This window comes from Silurus aristotelis (genome assembly GCF_946808225.1).
Source record: "Silurus aristotelis genome assembly, chromosome: 9".
NCBI lineage: Eukaryota > Metazoa > Chordata > Actinopteri > Siluriformes > Siluridae > Silurus > Silurus aristotelis.
In genome coordinates this window covers 6,350,114-6,370,185 of record NC_139582.1, presented here as the reverse complement: position 1 = coordinate 6,370,185, position 20,072 = coordinate 6,350,114, and the positions used below count along the sequence as shown (strand labels likewise).

The 20,072-nt window shown below is 37.0% G+C and overlaps 1 protein-coding gene across 1 annotated transcript in view; it reads right to left on the bottom strand.

Moving 5' to 3' along the window:
• Nucleotides 1-19,853, bottom strand: part of smad3a (SMAD family member 3a) — a 34,684-nt gene extending 14,831 nt beyond the window's left edge. The window contains exon 1 of the mRNA XM_083550039.1: nt 19,088-19,853. Coding sequence (XP_083406165.1) covers nt 19,088-19,290 — 203 coding nt within the window. The 5' untranslated portion in view covers nt 19,291-19,853. The remainder of the gene's footprint in view (nt 1-19,087) is intronic.
• Nucleotides 19,854-20,072: the final 219 nt, after the last annotated feature.

The following is a 20,072-nucleotide window of genomic DNA, read 5'->3' as shown; positions in this document are numbered from 1 at the left end:
TAGAAATACACTTGGTAAAAAATGACTCCAATAAAAGTAAAAGTGCTTTAAAGTTTTACTTGAGTAAACATTCAAAAGTTTTTGCCTTCAAATGTACTTATGTATCCAAAGTACTATGATTTATGATAGCTATAATGTTTCTATTATCATTTTTGTCACAAGATTTTTTAATTAATCAACTCAGTTTATGTGAAAAGACTCATTAACTCAAAAACATAAAGAATTACGGTATTTTTAGCACACTAACCTTTTGAAAAAATTAAATTATTTAGGAAAACGTTGATATAAATCTATGTTGAACTGACGCTGGACTGTATGTTCTTGCTAAGTAGATACCACCAAGTTCCAAACGGCAATCCTTTTAAAAAATTTTACAAATATTATCCACTCATAAACACAATGGAACGCCTGTTTCCGTAAAATGTAGTTGAGTAAAAAGTCAGATATTTGACTCTGAAATGTAGTGAAGCTAAAGTAAAAGTTTGCCCAAACTGAAACACTTATTAAACTACAGATCCGTGAAAAACAATTACAAAATTACAAGAATCACATTGACTTTATTTAATTATATTATGTCACATAGCCATTATTGAGACCATTCACTTTTTTTCTTTTTTGACAATTTCCATCATTCATTTGGTGTTTGTCAAAATGTTTGTAGGTGGTGTTGAAATGTAACTACAGTTCATTTTCATGTTTTCATCCTATAAAATGTCTATCCTGACAGGGATAAAAAGATCAGAACTGGATATTTAAGATATTTAAGGATGGAATTTTGGAGGGATAAAAACCCTGATGATACACAAAAAAGGTCAGAATTCCCACAGCTCCCCATGTAAAACAATCACTAATCGAAAAATGCTATACTGACAGACAAATGCTGATGGATAGAAAGTGCTTTTACCATTCGCTTGGAAATCACTTACCATGGGCAAAACAGCAAGATAGAAAAAAAACCCCAAGAGATCACAGTTTCCTGATAAAAAGTCATGTGCTTTTCGGTAGAAAATTGAAAAGGAACAGGAAGTGTATACACCAGAGACTTGACAGGAAGGCGTATGGTGCGTTTCAGATAGATAATGTTTTAGTAAATGACACAAGGTCTCGAATAGAAGACTGCACCTCGTAAAGCTGAATTAGCTTTCCTTCCAATTGTCAGCTTTCTTTTTATCCCTTCCAGATTAGATTTTTACCATCACTCGAATCCACTCAGCCTTGGAAAGACTATTGTGAGGAGACATATGAGATGCCCAAAGGCAACTTTCTTTCATACATACCACATGTTTAAAGTAACATGCGCAGACAGACATGTGCATGCAAACCGAACCGCTTTGTGGCAACCGTAACAGCGAAGCCCAAAAGCTTTTCAAAAGATGTCTGTTGGATTGTAAAAAACAAATCTGCTTTCAGTTTTTAAGCCTTGATTTTGCTGCCAATTAGGAAGAAAAAACTTTTTTATGTAAAAACCAGAAAGCCAGACATCTTATTGAGAGACGACAACAGTATGAGCCTAAGAGAGAAAGAGCAAGCCAGCAAGAAAGAGAGAGAGAGAGAAAGAGAGAGAGAGAGAGAGAGAGAGAGAGAGAGAGAGAGAGAGAGAGAGAGAGAGATAGGAAAAAAGAGCATAATAAATAAAAATTTTAACTAGAAATGAGTTGCATGATGCAGGTCTTTAGTTTATTCAGTCGTGTCCTAATTTTTAGTAATCCACAGCCCGTACTTTATGTTACAACTAAAGCGAGGTCCCTCATATACACACACAGACACACACACAAACACACACACACACACCCCTGTAGTGTCAGGGTCATTGTTTGGGCCCAAGGAAGAGCGGCTGTGCTGTGCTTTAGTCTATACATGTACACAAGCTGTCATTTCCTCTGGTTTGCACTTTAGTGCCAAGAGCGAGCGAGCGAGCGAGCGAGAAAGAGAGAGAGAAAGAGAGAGAGAGAGAGAGAGAGAGAGAGAGAGAGAGAGAGAGAGAGAGAGAGAGAGAGAGAGAGAGAGAGAGAGAGAGAGAGAGAGAACATGAAAACAAGAGAGAAACGCTAAACCAGACATCTAAAAGACAAGAAAAAGGTTTCATTACGAGATGATATTCTTACTAATATGAGAGCATTAACCCTATATTTAGACAGGCTAATGAATTTGGAGGTTAAAATTGACAAACAATCGACTTGTTTTTATAAAAACTGCACTGTACATTAACATGTCTCTGTATTTACTATGTTTTCCATGATGCTGACTGTTCCTGCCTGCTGCTGCATAAACTACAACATTCTACTTCATGTTGCCTTTTTGCTCTGTTATGGTCACTTTAAAAAAATGCTGTTAAAAATTGCCTTAGTAACACATTTTTTTGCAAAAAAAAAAAAAAAAATGCAAAATAAATAAAATCTAAGAAAACTAATTCATGTTTAGGGAAATTATTAGTTGAATGAGTCTATATTTACAATAGTTTTACTTGCTTAGATATTGTTTTGTGTCTTTGCCAAAAATTCAACCATAATGTATGACATAATGTTCCATCCACATGTTACACATAAAGGTATCCACTGACTATCCACTATACCCATTCTCGATTTTGGAAGAAAAACTGTTCACAGCATTAAGGGTTTGTACATAGAAACAAATTAAAGGAAAATTTCGACCGATTAATTGGTTTTGGCAATTAATCGTCTGAAATATCGACTATCAGCTAAAATTCATACTGATTTGCCGGAGCCGCTGCCATTACGAGAGCGCCTTCAAAAGGCGAATCACTGACGCCAGCGCTTTCGTTTTTACACGTGTGACTGCACGCTGCACGGAGAGAGCACGGTGAAACTGAGAGTGCTATATTACATTTATTCTTTATAATTTAGAATTTATACCATTATATTTGTATTTGATTATTTATATAATTATATTTATCAATTATAATTAATATAGTAATTTTTGTTTAATTTAGCACATTTTACTGATTCTGTCCTGTTTTTATAATACATTTTTGTACTATTTTACATTAAATGTTATGTTTGTTTGTTTTTTTATCCAGTATAAATTTTTATATTTTTCGGATGATTAATCGGTTATAGTTCAAGTTCAAGTTTATTTCGATAGCGCTTTTCACAATGGACATTGTCTCAAAACTTTACAGAATTAAAAAATTAGAATTAAAGACAAGCACGTTCCAACCTAGCTATCGGTATTGGTAAAAATCGGTTGACCTCTTCGTATTTGTAGTCTTCTTCTGTTTGTTGAATCTATACGTCCACCAAGCAACTATGAATAAAAAAACAAACAAACTGAATGCAAGCTAGCACATAGACTAGTAATCTGTGACTTAGAGGCTCATCTCTGACTAAAATTTAAAACACACAATGAAATACATGAGTACCGCTGCGGCCCTAGTTCGATCCCCAGTTAGGGAACCAACCCCAGCCACTCTCAGTGCCGGTCCCAAGCCCGGATAAATAGGGAGGGTCGCGTTAGGAAGGGCATCCAGCGTAAAAACATGTGCCAAATCAAACATGCAGAGGATCCGCTGTGGCGACCCCTAACAGGAGAAGCCGAAAGAAAGTTTATTTAACACTACAACATTAACCTGTAGTTTGCTCACGAATGCCTGGTCACTGACTTGGTGTATGCTCATTAGGAAAGGTAATGTTAGTGGTGTGGACATAATCATAGCTCTTTATGGCTAATGATATGACTAACCACTAATATAGGGATGCTAATATTTCTTTACACCAGCTTATGTAGGTCACTCACACCAAATCTAACACTAACACTAATATCAATGTAAAAGTGTAGTCCATTAGGGTTTAGAAAATAAAACCAAAACAATACTGATTAATCGAACAGCAAAGATAAAAACAATGATTTGTATCAGCATGGTGAAACAATATGCACAAAATCCACATGTTGGCAATGGGATTGCAGTGCCCCAAAGTTCTGACCCTCTGCTTTTCTCATAAATTATGCATGACTACGACACTATGCATTAAATATGCATTTGCACGCTCTTAGCCCTCTTATAGAGAGACCAAGACAGACACATAGAGAGAGAGAGAGAGAGAGAGAGAGAGAGAGAGAGAGAGAGAGAGAGAGAGATAGAGAGAGAGAGAGAGAGAGAGAGAGAGAGAGAGAGAGAAAGAGAGAGAGAGAGACTAATGAAAAAAGGTTATCCTGGTTTAGCAAATCTCTCCAAGTCCTTTTCAAATCCAAGACACAGACACCATTCATGTCACAAACAATTAATCATCAGAAGAGAGTCCGAGAGAGAGAGAGAGAGAGAGAGAGAGAGAGAGAGAGAGAGAGAGAGAGAAAGAGAGAGAGAGAGAGATTGAGAAAGAGAGAGATTGAGAAAGAGAGAGAGATTGAGAAAGAGAGAGAGGGGAAAAAGAAAATTAAACGCAGCACCCTTTTCATATTTTCAACAACTTTGTAGATGAATGATGTTTATTACAATGGTAAAATGGCTCAATGCTTTGAAACCCTGGTACAAGAAGCATTAAATCTAAATATGCTAAACTTTGATAATAATAGCAGCATAATGGTGAAAAGCTCCCTTGTATAAACGCTCCGCAATGCCTTGCATCACTTTTCAGTTCATTTACCTTGGAGTCACAGCACTCAGACTTTATTGTCAGTACAGATAATGTGGGCGAAACTGACTTGGAAAATGACTGCTGGCTGACTGTAGAGAGGAAAGTTGATTAACAGTCTTGTGCCATAAATGGACACGGACACAAACACACCCAGAGGGTCGGCCTGCCCCGCTGCCCCAATTCAGAACAGTGGCTGTCACTTTAGTACAAAGAGGGGATGAAGTTTAGGAAGAACAGTGTGGGATGGGAAAAAAAAATGGAGGAGTGGAATGCAGAAGTAAAATGAATGGTAAAGAAATCACAGTAATGACCTGACAAGATCTAAAGCTGGCAGGCAGATTTAATCTGTACAGCAGAAACAGGGGGCTTTCAGAATCGTCAATGACACGCCTCAAACTCGTGTGGTGCTTTTACAAATACAGTCTGTTCAATTGGGAACCTGGTGCGCTTCCCTTTGTCTTACAGTTGTTTCGGGCAAGTGGTTGATGACGGAGCAATTATATTCAGGTCTGCAACAAAAAAGTATGTCTGAGCGAGGTAGTCTCGGTCCGGGTCCAAGCACGAGGTAGTGCATTTGAGTTGCCCATGCTAATAGGTACAAACTGAGTCTAAGGATAGGGGTGTAGCGCCGCAGAAAATGTGATGTGTTCTGATGAAAAAAATATTCTTTTTTAAAAAAGCTTAAAAATGGTCAATTATATTATTATCTAATCGTTCATTCTATTATGAATCTAATCCCTGTGCTCGATAGGTTTAGGTGATTTTAAAAGTGTTGTACATTGTATTTTCAGTCAATGAATAAAGAGCATAGTTTACAAGTACATTTATATGCCTGCATGCCTGTCAAAGTTTTTTTTTGTCCTTTTAGTTAGTATGTATTAGCAAAACTAACCAAAAGTATAACCATACTGCACCTTACCTTACTACGAAATGTGCTCTCAGAACAGAAGCCTTTTTTCAATAACCAAAAGGTTCTCGAGTTTGGTGCATGATTACAGCATAAATTCCTCGCATTCTGCTACTCTTTATAGAAACATCTACATCAATGCCTATTTGCAAACACTAAGCTCTTTTCAATTATCCTTGTTGCATGTTAAGGATTTTTCAAGCATTATTAATATTGATAAGCACATTATTACTCAACTTTCAGTGCATCAATGTCAAAGACATTTGTGAAACCTCAGGCACTTTTAGGAGTTGCAGAAGACCCAAACAGTATATAGTTTTTTTATGCAAATGTGATGCACAGAAATAGGCTAGGGGAGGGGACTTAGACAGGAGACTGCTTTCAACACACACACACATACACACAAAACCTTTGACCTTGAACCTCAAAATACCAAAACCTCCCTCCATAATGCATGCCTTTGCACCTCCCCCAACCTTTAAAATGATACAATGAAGTCTACGGTCAAAGACAGGGCAGCGTCCCCATTCAGTGTATGGTTAAACGAAAGACGTTTTTACTCTAGCCCGATTTCCCAAGATTCTTCCTCCATCACATTTCCTCTGCAGAAACAACAAGCTGCACAGCTTTAACACAAAACTCTCAGACCCAGTTGAAGCTCTTATCGTGCATTTTTAGTATCGGGATTGAATCTGAATCAACCTTAAAACACCGGTGTGAATGCAGTTGAGACACAATAAACTTAATGAACTTACAATGTAACTTATATGAAATATTATAATATATAAGCGTATATTAAACTTATTCTGTCATTTATTTTTAATCCAGACTTCAATCTAAAGGTCTCTCTAGAGATTCTAGTACTTTTTTATAGATAAACATGGCCATAAACTACGCTAATGTTTTACAAGGGCAACATAAGATCTGGGTTATACAAGAAATTGCTTATTAGCGATCATGACATGATGAAATTACTCTTAATACACCACTCAGGTTGCTCAACTGAACAAATAAAACTATATGAAAATATTATTTCTGGTATAACAAACTATATATGTTTAAAAAAAAATTTAACTATAATAGAAATTTAAGTTCAGCCCCATTCATGTGCATCTCCTGTTGAAAAAGATGCACATCCTATACTAAATATCTAACAGTCTCACGGCATTTCGTGATTTAGTCCGAAAAATTGTATCTATTGATTCGAGTTTATGGACACGAATTTCCCTCTTTTTTCGTGTCACTCAGCACGACTTGCCTCCGTCTGCCTCCGTCTCCATAGCAACGGAGGCAGAGGATCATGGGTAATGCTGACAGAAATAGCAGAGGTAATCTGGCAAAAACAATTTCCCCATTTTTATCAGAGTATAAAGCAGAAAATATTTGATTAGATTAAGGGTTATACTGTAATAAATGTGTGTTTCTAATTAAAGCATTTTCCTTAATTAACCAGTGTATAATAAAGCGATGGTTTATATATATATAATAATAGTGAGTAGCTTACTAAAGCTACTATAAAGCAATAAAAACTAGGATAAAATCTTCTGAATAAATGTTGAGTAATGGTGCTTAAAGATTAAAAAATAATAACAATAACATACGGGGAAAAAAAACAATACAGCTTCTTATTTTGGCTTTGGCTGAGGCACCAAAAATACTTCCTACTGAAATACATTATACAGAAAGTCGTTCTCGGTGACACTAAAAAAGAGGGAAATTCGTGTCTATGAGGACGAATCAATAGATTACATTTCGTGATTATATCTCGCCTTGAGACTGGGCTGAAATATTGTATTCGGACTATTAATTGTTCTGAAAAGCTGAACTGATATCAGACTAGGTCTCAGGATGTGCTGTATTATAAATCCTGGTGCATTGACATTTCTACAGATCATGCCCATGAACCATGAGACACCTCCTGAGTTAAAGCAAATAACTCTTACATTTCATTTGGAGAAGCATTTCACAATAACTAATACTCTTAAGAAAAGCAGAATTTATGAAAACCCGCTCATTTCTTTGTTGGCTGTTGATTTTTTTTTTCCTTTCTGCTAAAGCCATTAAGGTTGTCCTTGTGTAAATAGAAACGAGCTGCATTTAGATCCACAGGTGACATTACTGGCGGTAGTTATACAGGCCAGATCTCAGCAGGGGTATGAAAACTTAAAAAAAAAAAAAAAACAGACCGTCTTCCCTTACTGTCCTAATATCAGTGTAGAAATAATGATCCCTACTGACGATTTGTCCAAATTACGGAACATGATTTGGCACGTGCTCAGGTTAGCTAAATCATCATAGCTGTGAGCAGCACACTAAAAGCATGATATTATAACAATGAAAGAACTTTCACATGCTTTTTCCTCAAAAGTGCTGATTTCTAATCTGGAACAATTTTGTGTGTTTCCATTGGAAGAGAGACGAGTTCTTGATGAGCAAAACTAGTTTGGTTCCAGCTGGTTGAAAATCAAGAACTATTAAGAACGGATAAATGGTAATCCTTCATCTTTACATCACCATGACAACAGTTTCATTCATAATTGCCATCAAAATAAGATGAAAACCACTAAAGAATACACAGGTAAAAGTCGGTGCATAATTACGTGTGATATTTCATAAGTGCTAAAACATAGATGGTGGAGTTTTGATGTTGACCATTAAAGCTTAATGGTCAAATCTCTCCTCAATCAGTGGTCCAACTCTCAGTGGTTGTTAATATTTTGATTTAATTTATTATTCAACTCCCGCATATGGCTGTGTGATGGTTCGGCTTCCAAAATGGTTGAAAACCAGGTCGGTCTTATGGTTTTCTGACCCCATGTTAGCTCTGGCACCTGGTCAGCGGAAAAGTCTATCAAGATGAGCCATCTGGCCAAAGACTACTTATAGGGCAAGGAAGCATGCCTGTACTTAGTTTTTAGAGTGGTCTAGCAGATGCCATTTCTGTCCATTTTCACCCAGTCACCTCACTGGGCAGTTTTGGTGCTGCTTTACCAAATTTAAAGACCAGTCTTCATTTAAATGTAGACCTCCTATATATCCAAACCCCTGTTCGCACTAGCAAGCAGCAAAGCAACAGACAAATCAAGTCAACAATAACACTGCAAAAAATAGCTGTCTAAAAATAACAGATAAATGCATGATGAAAACAAGTCAGATCTGTCAGATTAAAGAAAATTACACTTGGTAATTGTCACAAAATTTCTGGAAAAAAGAAAACATATCTAGAAAAGAACAAATGTCTTCAAATAAGCATTAAAACACTTGAACCTAGCTTCTTAATCATTTTTTAACAGTTCGTTTTTCTTAATTAGTGTGGAAAGATCTTAAAACCAGAGCTACTAAACAGGAGAATTCCTCTTAATTTAATTAGTGTCATTATTATAAATTCTGTCTTAAATAAAATTAAGCATTTTAACCTAAAAAAAAGATTACTTTCAAAACCACGCTCACGCATACTTGCGTATTTTCAACAATGATTTATTCGAATAAAGACTTTCTTGTAACACACAGTAGTTGTGTGTGTTACACAATGCAAAAACAAAGCAAAATCATTACTTGCTGCTTCATAAAACACTTAAACATATAATGCAATATAAAACATTACTGAATGTATTTTGACATTACTGAACACTCAAAGATATTCAACATACGAAACTGAAATCCAACTACAGAACAACTTAGTAAAAAGTCACACGTACTTTGTATAAAGAACCGTTCCAAAAAATAATAACCATAACAGATAATGTTTAAAAAGTGTGTGGTGACTTAATACTGCAGAGTCTGGTGTTGACATAAAGCAAGCATTTGCAATAAATACTACTTATAAACAAGTTCTAAGTGTGATTATTGATTGATTTTTACCAGGCAACCTTAAAACTAGTTATTTTTTAGCTAAAATAAAGTCTTAAAAGATACAAAGCTGGCCTTAAATGTTGTCTCTGATGGTAATTAAGCTCAATTTGCAAGTAAAATAACTAGCATTAGGCTTTACTAAGTAAGAAAAAAAGATCAATAATCTTTAAAAAATCATAAACGTACACAATCTGCTCTTGCAAAGAATTTTATTCTTGAAAAAAAGATCAATAAGATATTTATGGCTAGAAAATAAGATTGTCTTGACTAGATGATGAGTTTTTGCAGTGAAATTATTTATGTACCCGAGCGATTTTTTTTCACAGCACCAATCACCAAGCGGCATTGTGACATTTGAGATTATCAGAGAGTCAGAAATCGAGTTTGACGTCATAAAGCAACAACTCCGAAAAAAAATAAATTTGAATGATTCCCCAGACCAAAGGCACTATAGTACTGGTCTGTATAATCATTGCACATAATCTTTTGAAATTGTTGATTTTCAGCTTTTAAATGTTTTACTCGCTGAATACTGAAATGAAGCCTCTGGTTAGTGTACAATAGCTAGTGATTTAACTTTCTATACATCAACTTTTATGTTAACTTGTATATAGCGTGTACATCAAACTTAAATACATAAAAAACTGTGTATAAAATATAACATAGGCTACATGCTGTACTCTTTCCAAACTACTGTTTCAAATAGGAGCAAAAAAAAATATGACTGACAGTCCAGGCCCACAAGTGACTGGCAGTCTCTGCCCGCTAAAAGCCCACAAGGGACAAACTACAAGCACTTACTAGTGTGAGTAATGATAATGATAAAACACAACTGCAAGGAAACTCCAGTATAACAGCTGTGCCTGTAAATCATTTAGTTGCTTACACATTTCACAGTAGCTTATGAAAATATAAGAACTGTGTCACGTTGTGTTTTTACCACAAACCCTGCAATGACACCATGTGGAAATAACGTTACTTAAAGCAAACAGCTATTACATCCGTCATAAAAATGGGACAAATGGCTGCAGAGATTACCTGGAAACTTCAAAACTTCCTTCACAGGCTAACAACCCCCCCTTACCTCCCCATGACAAACACACACCCACACACACTCTTCAGAAACACTCCGCAGCCTTAAAGAAGTGCTATTTTGGCATGTCAGTTTGGGAGTGGCTGTAGTAGTAGTGTGTGTGCTGGCCTTGATGACAGAGTTGCACAAAGCGGGCTTGTTGTCTGCACTACAGAGTGCGTATAATCCCAGCAGATAGGAAGGCGGCAGGCAGCTTTTTAAACCTTCAACCCCAGCAGCAACCGCAAACCGAGCGGCAGCCCACACCCTCCCCTGGGTACGCACAGCATTCCAAAGGGATGAATAACCCCACCCACACTCAAACGCAAGGGTTTTAACCCAGTCAACCGCACAAGTATACACACAAACACTCCGTAGACACAAGGGGCTGACAGAATGTATTCACCAGTTACACCAAATACTAGGTACATGTTAGAATGTGTACATGTTCAAAACACTTCCGAATGTCCACTGTTCTAAATATAGGAGTGTGACATCTTTGGAAACACCTACACCTTCCTACATTGTTGAGCAAATATATATTTTTAAAAGAGATAAAAATTATGTTTTAAAACTGATCTTACGTTTAATTTTTAAAGACGCACTTATTGGAGTCACTCTTGATTTGCCGCTTAAACAATTACGAATATAATGTACTACTGAAGATATGTTACACCCTACATAGTGAAAATATATAGTGAATAGGATAGATAGATAGATAGATAGATAGATAGATAGATAGATAGATAGATAGATAGATAGATAGATAGATAGATAGATAGATAGATAGATAGATAGATAGATAGATAGATAGATAGGCAGGCAGGCAGGCAGGCAGGCAGGCAGACAGACAGACAGACAGACAGACAGACAGACAGACAGACAGACAGACAGACAGACAGACAGACAGACAGACAGACAGACAGAGTCTGCCTGTCTGTCAAGTCTGAGATGTATAAATGTACACACCCACATGAAAAGGACCCTTTTGACTCTGGTTCCTCTCAAGGTTTCTTCATCATGCCATCTCAGGGAGTTTTTCCTTGCCACAGTCACCACTGGCTCAATCATTAGGGACAAACTTACAGTTATAAGCAACAAACTTTTATAACCTCTTTATCTTTGTAAAGCTGCTGATGTTCATTGTTAGAATCTAGTTCAATAGTAAATAAAATTCCAAATAAAATAAAATTCCAAATAATTATTAACTGTACTATATATAATAAAACTACGCCATCCTCCTATCATAATAAAGCAACGTTTATTTTTACCTTCTACATTTATCTATCTACATACTGATTCTTTCGAAATACATTTTTAAATGGAATTAAATATGCGCTCATTGACACACACATCAGAAAACACAATTAAAGATAGAGCATACAAATCCAAATATACATGTTTAGATAGCATAGTCGCACATGAAACAAAGCAGGTATTCAGTCGAACACATCCAGACGTAAGATGTAAGTGTACACACAACCAAAACGCCTACATGCTAATACTGTACATGCACATGCCAGTCAAACTGCACACTAACCCTCGCCACAACCGCAGCCAGACCTGGCATCTCCACTCTACCCCGTCACTGTGGTCAAACACACGACTGACAGCGGATCCACAAACACACACACACACACTTCTATTATTGTAGAACTACAGCACAAACACTCCTCTATATTAGTACTTGCTCAGAAAAGTAACATGATATTAGTAACTATAATAGTGATAATGTGATCAATTACATCAATATACACAGATACTAAGGAATTATTTTAGAGCATTTTAGAACATTTTTTTCTTTTGCACTCATTTCTAATTAAATAGAATTTTTCCTTTCTTGTATATTAGCTTTAAAATCTAGAAATCTAAATTTATCTGAATTTCAGAGTTTCAGTATGTGGCATGTCCCACATTGTACTTGAGCTAGACCTTTTTCATTAATGATGTGCTAATCCACCAACATGTCACAAATGCTATAATGAATGGGGTAATACTTACATAAAATCACATTTTTTGTAAAGACCTGCATAATTATTTTTAAAATTCTGTTCACTTCTTAAAAAAAAAATTGTCTCACTGTGGACCCCATTGTGTATAAAAGGATTTAATAAGAATCATTGATTACTTTCTGTAAAAAAATTATAGAATGTTAATAAATATTTAGATTTTATTTGCTCCTTTTCAGTGTTATCATTTATTTTTGAACACCTGAAATAAAGGATTTTATATATATATATATATATATATATATATATATATATATATATATATATATATATATATATATACACACCTTATATTTGATGCCAAATCACACAAATGCCTTTAAATACTGTACTAACATTTTTTGTCATGGTGCCCAAACAGCTGCTCACCGCAACCACTAGTGTTTATTAACTCTAGTTATTGTATTGTGAGCTGCCCATTCATGTTAACTTTGTTTAATGATTGTCTATGTCAAGTTTATCAGTCAAGTTTATTTCTATAGTGCTTTTCACAACAGACATTGTCCCAAAGCAGCTTTTCAGAAGAATACATTATGCAAACAGAGCATAAAGGATACTCTGTGTGAAGGAAAGTTTATTTGATTAAAATGACAAAAAGTGCAATTAGTCAATTGTATTCCCATTTCTGTTTTGCAATTATTTACTTCTAAATCTTCTGTAAGTACTTTATTCCATCAATGGTCCATTGCAGGTCACCACACAGACATATACTACTACTAGCGACAATGTAAAATCACCAATTCACCCAGTGGTGCATGAGGAAAACCAAACAGAAATCCGCAGAAACTCAGCAAAGGCAGTAACCTGAGCTCAAGATGGTTCTATGGGCGATAGTAATTAAGCATAACATTGAGCAAAAAAATCATGAATAATTATAGAAGCCCATTATTCTGCACTCTAATACGAGAGATTTGCCTGATCTTTCAGTTTTGCAATTATTCACTTTTTATTCTTCAGCAAGCGCTTTATTCCATCACTGGTCCATTGCAGGAAACCAAACACACATGCATACATTCTCACACTCAACTAGAACAAGGAACTATGTAAAATGGCCAATCCACCCAGCGGTACATGAGGAAAATCAAACAGACATCCACAGAAAATAAACAAAGGCAGTAACCCGAGCTCAAGATAGAAACTCTACAGCTGTGAAACATTGTGCAATTGTAATGAAGTCTATGTGCAGCTCTATGTGTAATTGAGCATAATATTGAACAAACGATTATAAATAATTATATAAGCCTATTATTTTTTTGCTAGCCAAGCTTTTTGCATCACTTGTGGAAAATCATGTGTCACTTTTATTTTACAGTTTTAGTGCTGCCACTCATATCACACAAGTTGAAAAATTGATGAAACACTACATGCATATATGACTTCCAGTCTCTCTATATGCTTCTTCCGTCTATCCTGTAACCAATTAATCATCAGTCGGAGTTCTAAAGGGCATGCCTTTCAGTAAAAACACAGGATCTACAGGGTCAAGCTGATTTTACTGTCTGTCGCAAACAAACAACAACTCTGAGTCATCTTTCATCTCGCACAGACGACCTTCGCTTTAAAAAATGTGACACAAAACAGTCGGCAGATCAATTATAACCCGGAGAAATCGGATCTATTTAATCTGAATCAAAAGCGACTCGAGTTCCAGGAAGATGAACCTGATGCCCGACGTCTCTTTCGGGGAGTAGACAGATTCAGCCGCGAGGAGAAATGAATGCTACGGTCACGACGCCAGACATCGCCCGACTGGGTTCGCTGATAAACTTTCCTGTTTGCGCAGCCACCTCGAACATGCCACACAATGAGCTCATGGGCTCTTTTACAGCTTCGACAGACTTTGAACTTTTGCACTGAGCATGTAAGCCACACTGAGAGTGTGCTTTGAGATATAGCAAGCTTCCGAAAGCAGATACAGACAGAAGCCTAGTGCAGATCTCCTCTGCTTGTGGGTCAAACAGGATGTGAGACTGATGGAGGGCACAAACAGGTGCAGAGTCTCATGTGAGGTTTAAGATAAGCTGCCACAGGTTAAAACTTTAGGGACCATGTTTCCAGACACAATACACCTACTCACAGGATCAAAAATCCACAGGATTCCTGTTTGAATGGGAATTGCAGCAAACAGCAATATTATGTAAAGAAAACAAAAAGGTCACTCAGATTTTGAAAAAAAATAAAAAAAATCCTCAATTGTTTTGGATAAAATAACAACATATTATTCCTAATAATTCACAAATTACGAGATTTTTTTGAGATGTTTACCTAAATTTCACTTATAATATAAACTGAAAGGAAAATGCTTGAATGTTGTCTATGAATAGTTAAGCCAATGATGTATTTAATCAAATAATTGTATCCTTAAAAACCTCAAATTTTATCCTTTTTTCAGAATACAAAGTCCCTGCATTTTTTCCTGAGCATATACATAATCTCACATTTATAAAGGAATAAAGAAATGTTTTATATCTTTTTTTTTTTTTTTTTAAACACAAACCAATTTCATGCAATACAATTTTCCGACAGATGCAACATGGTGCATACTATATTACTATTAATCAGTTAATAAGATTTAACTACTTATTTAATTATTCCATATATAATGTACATTTTTACTAAACTCACTGTTATAGACTGTCTGTGGAAGCTTAATGTATCAGTGTATAGAAATAATTACAACTAAAACAAGTGTAAGAAAGTGGCCTAGGTGGATGAGATTTATTTTTTTGTTTTTAATGAAGAAAGAAAGAAATTGCCTTTATACTTGTCAGCACAATGAAATTCGTTCTTCGCATTTCCCACCAATGTTATAAAGTTGAGATCAGAGCACAGGGTCAGCCATGATACAGCATCCCTGGAACACAACGTTCTAAAGGCCTTGCTCAAGGGCCCGAGGAGTGGCAGCTTGGTGATCCCAGGGCTTGAACCCACGGCCTTCCGATCAGCAACCCTGAGCCTAAAACACTGAGCAACCACCTTTTCCAAAAGTTAATAAAATGTAAATAAAATAAAAAATTTTAAAGTTTATATTCTTTCTGTGTGGCCCTGTACCAAATGATGGTGGTTGGTGGTCTGAGACCCCTGTTTTACAGTACTATTAGAAGGTTGTTAAGGATGGCTTTCTCATTCCTAAAACACTGATATTTCTTGTTTACGATTTCATATATTATTTATACCGCTTCCTGTGTTTTCTTGCTTTAATTCCTTACAGCACACATATGATTCATATTTGTATAGTGGATAGAGAGTAGTTTGGAAAAAGTCTTTAAAAGCTTTTTTCAGGTGTTTCCATTGGAGAATCCATGCTGCAAGTGATCACACTTGAAAGTGAGAAGGAGTGAGAGAAGGTTCTGTGTAGAATAAAACAGAAAAATATATATATTAAAAGGGTTGTTTTCAACTTGGATGGCAAAAATTACTTCAGGATATAAAAAGTTATATATTCAGAATAGGAAGGAGAGAAGGGAAAGGTGAGATAGGAGAAAAAAAAAAGCACACACATACCATACAATCAGCACACTAGCTCTAGCACTTATATAACTGTCTGTATCATTTTTTCCCCTATGTAGAATATAACCCATAGGCAAACACAGCCATTTAGACATATTCTATTGTTCTACATTTCCCCTCCAGTACTTCAGGAGTCTCATCTCACCATCTTCCTGTACATCTCCACCCACTGGAATCAAACGGCCTCTATCTGTACGTCTCTCCGAACGGGCCCTGACAGATTTCTAGCAGCATGTACAGACAAGACATCAGTCTATAGCACAGCAGTGGACTGCAGTCTCGCTTCCTCTGTAACTGATTGTGTGCTAGACGAGAGAAGGCAGAGACGTGTGAGGAATCCAGCAACCCAAACTCAAGTGGTTAAGACAGAAGTCAGGGCCAGGAATAGAGAGCAGTGCTGAACACTGTGCTGATTCAGAAAACTCATACGCTCTGGGGAAGAAAACAGACGTGCAGACATCTGCAAAAAAAATACAAAATCGAATGCAACCATCATAACAGTGATCCTGATCCTAGAAACAATCAACTTTACGTAACCGACTGGTGTATTAGCGAAAAAGCTTTTTAGAAAAGATTTCTAAAGCACTTGTATGAATAATTGTGATAATTCATAATATAATTATTATGTTTTAATTATTCGTATTATTATATAATGATAGATTAGTTGTAAAGTAAAGTAACCATGTATTTTTGTAAAGCCTGAACATTCATCTTTATAACCACATTTGAATCCAAGACAAACGTATTTTTGTGCATCGTTTGGTTTGCTTGGAGTAAAACCTACACTGGATTTCTTTCTTAATGACCCAACGACTGATGTGTTTGCATGCTGCAGTTTCCTTCTCGGCATAGCTTCACCAAAACACTAGCAGAGGGTTAGACCACAAGCCACAAGCTCACTCCTGAGTGACTGAGTCGAATCAGTGGCTCGGGGCTCTGCTTTCACTTCACTATCTGTTGAGAAACAACAACCACTCTGCAGGCTAAAACCACCTGAGGCTTGGCCCTCTGCAGAAACACACCTTCCACCAGCACACGCTCGGTTCAAAACATAACCATAAACAGAAAGAATACTATAGTCGAGAAGTCCAATATGTACGGATGCTGCATATCTGATCCATACATTTATATTCATCTATGAGCTTCAGAAATCTACAAAGGTTTTTAAAGAAGTGAATATGTGCTGAAAAAATTTGATCAGTCCTCGAGTCAAACCTCTATCCAACTCCTTGACTTCCTCAGCAAGTACTGTAGAAGAATACACGTTTTCTGTGTGAACAGAAACTTGTTGGGGCAGCTGCTGACTTCCTCTACAACTGCTCATAGGCTTTCATTTCCAGTTATTTTAAGTAAAGAAGCTGAATGTATATTTCTTGATACGGGGAAGTGTGTACAGATCAGGTGTGAACAAAGCTAAACTCAAAACTGATTCAACATTCATGATGTGTACTGCCTGGTACTTCTAGATACTCCTAGGCTCTGGTTTTTGAAAATGTTTCAGAGGAAAAGAACCACAGGCAGGTTCTAGTGACCTGATGAAATAACTGAGGCAGTTGAGATATTTGCATTGCAGGATGCAATGAGGATGTCTGGGTGTACAAGGAGGCCTAAAACAACATATGTTTGTGTGTGTGAAAATGTTTGTGTCTGTGTGTGTGTGTGTGTGTGTGTGTGTGTGTGTGTGTGTGTGTGTGTGTGTGTGTGTGTGGGGTGTGTTTGTTTTCTCTTTATGTATTTTACCGAGAACCGTAAAGGCGGCCTGTCAATAAAATATGCTAGTGGTGTTCCAGGATGTGACTGAACTCTCAACTTTTTTAGATAATAATGCATAATATAGTAGTAATAACAGTTACAAATTGACAACTGAATAAACCTCAGCATCCGTGTTGTTAAGCATCATGGCCTTGTCAAAATAAAACACAGGCTGATGAATAAACTCGTTGGCACACAATCACTGCAGCAGGGTTCAGGGTTCGAGCTCCAATTATTGTCTGTGTGGACTTTTACATGATGACTTCTTGAGTTTCCTCCTATTGCTATGTTAAAATAAGTGTGTGTAGGATTTTTTTATGTAGGTGTGTGTATGGTGTACTACAACAGACTGTAATGTCCCACAACATGCAGGTTTAAACCCCTTTATACACCTTCCACACCCACAGAAACACTGCACAGTTGCTGGAAAGCTCTGAAGATTAAAGGTTGGTCTTATATAACATTATCAGGCAACGGACCAGGAAGAAAGCCCGAGGCGGCATGGTACTGTGCTCTTAAAACCTTGGTGCCTGATAAATACGTGAAAAAAACAAAAAAACACAGGAATATAACTTTTATAAGGATGATCATTTCTGCATGAATTATAAAACTCCAGTGTGTATGAATACATAGATAGACTGTCCAGATTGAGACCAAGCCCGAGAAATAATCATGAGCTCTGGGAGGCGTGAAGTCCAGTCTGAAATGTGATGCATTCTCCAAAACCAAACCAAGAACAACATGGTGCCGTGAAGACGTGCTACTGTGTCTTTTTTAATTAGAAAAAGGAGAAAAAAAGAAATTTTTTACGTCACATACATCACAATAGAATTAAATTCGTTCTACGTATATCCTAGTAAGATAGGGTCAGAGCACAGGATCCACCATGATACAGAGCCCCTGGAAAACATAGAGTTAAGGGCCTTGCTCAGGGGCCCAACTGGAGGTTTGGCGATACAAGGGCTCGAACCCTTGTCTTATTCCGATCAATAACCCAGAGTCTTAACTACCACTTTAAAGTGTTAAAAATAAAAAGATAAAAAGAAATATGGTTGATTCATGTCTCTTAGATGCTTTTAAATGTACAATATATCCATGACTTCCACTTAAGAAGGTTTGATGGAAGTGAAAAAGACGAACGAGCATTTTTTTTCTCAGTTCACCACTAAAATTATGCTATTTATTATACAATATTGATATGTATATTATAGAAGTGTGGTATGGGGTAGAGGTGGTGCTCTTGGGAACCTGCCTCCATGTAAAGTAGAAGAAGCGCTCCTGTCAAAAGCGCGCACATGGACAGGAGACACTGGTGAGACGAGTGGAGTGAAGAGTGAAGTCTGAAATGAGTCTGAAATGAGAACTCTCCAACTCTGCTTCTTCTCGAACTCACCTCGGGATGGTGATACACTTGGTGTTGATATTCTGGGTGGTGATGGCTTTCTCCAGCTCGTCCAGCTGGCCGGTCTTCTTCAGCTTCTTCACCAGGCTTTTGACCGCCTTCTCGCACCATTTCTCCTCCTGGCTGTTCTGCTCGCCTTTTTTCCACCCCAGAAGTCTTTTTACGATGGGGGGAGTGAAAGGTAAAATAGACATTGTGAACTTCCAACTTTCGCTCTTGCTGTGGATCTCGTTCTCTCTTGAGCGCACTTTTATACGGAAAGAAAAAAAAGATGGCTGAAAATGTTTCCAGTGCGGAGATGTGGATTAAAACCCAGTCCGGATGGCAGATGACAGGATCATGTGCTACAAGGTTGCAGCGCAGATTACACTTAAGACGTGCCTGCGTTTGCGAGATCTCCGCCTGCACCCTGGAGCGGCATTGGCTCTGTATCCTTCCGCGGACAAATATAGTCCCAGTATCCCGACTATTCTCTTTTGCTAGAAAACCAACAAATAAGCAACCCCACTTTTGCTGTATCTGCTATACCGTGCTGTACTTTCTTTTCCCAGGGTGACATCTCTCTATTATCAATCCTGCGGCTCTTACTAAAAGTTTGTTCAAGTTTAGAGTCTTCCGCTACAAGTGCAGTGATGCGGCTCACTGACGTCTGCGCAGTCTCCTTCTAATGCAAATAGCCACTATTACCCTCGAGAAAGACCCCCGATCCGATCCACTGCAGTCAGTCAGCCAGCCAATCACGAATTTCCATTTCCTGAATGTGAAAACAATTATTCACCCAATGTCTCATAATTTTATACTCAGTAATTCAACCCTTATTTTTTTTTACAAAGAAACCTCGTAAAGGTCGTATTTCTCATCCTGGACGTCTCTTCTCTAACTGTTGAGGTCTGGAGATGTTTTAGATGTTCTGTAGATGTAAAATTGTCTTAATATTTGCCTGTCACGGTCTGTAGAGGTTTCCTAAAGTCTGCAG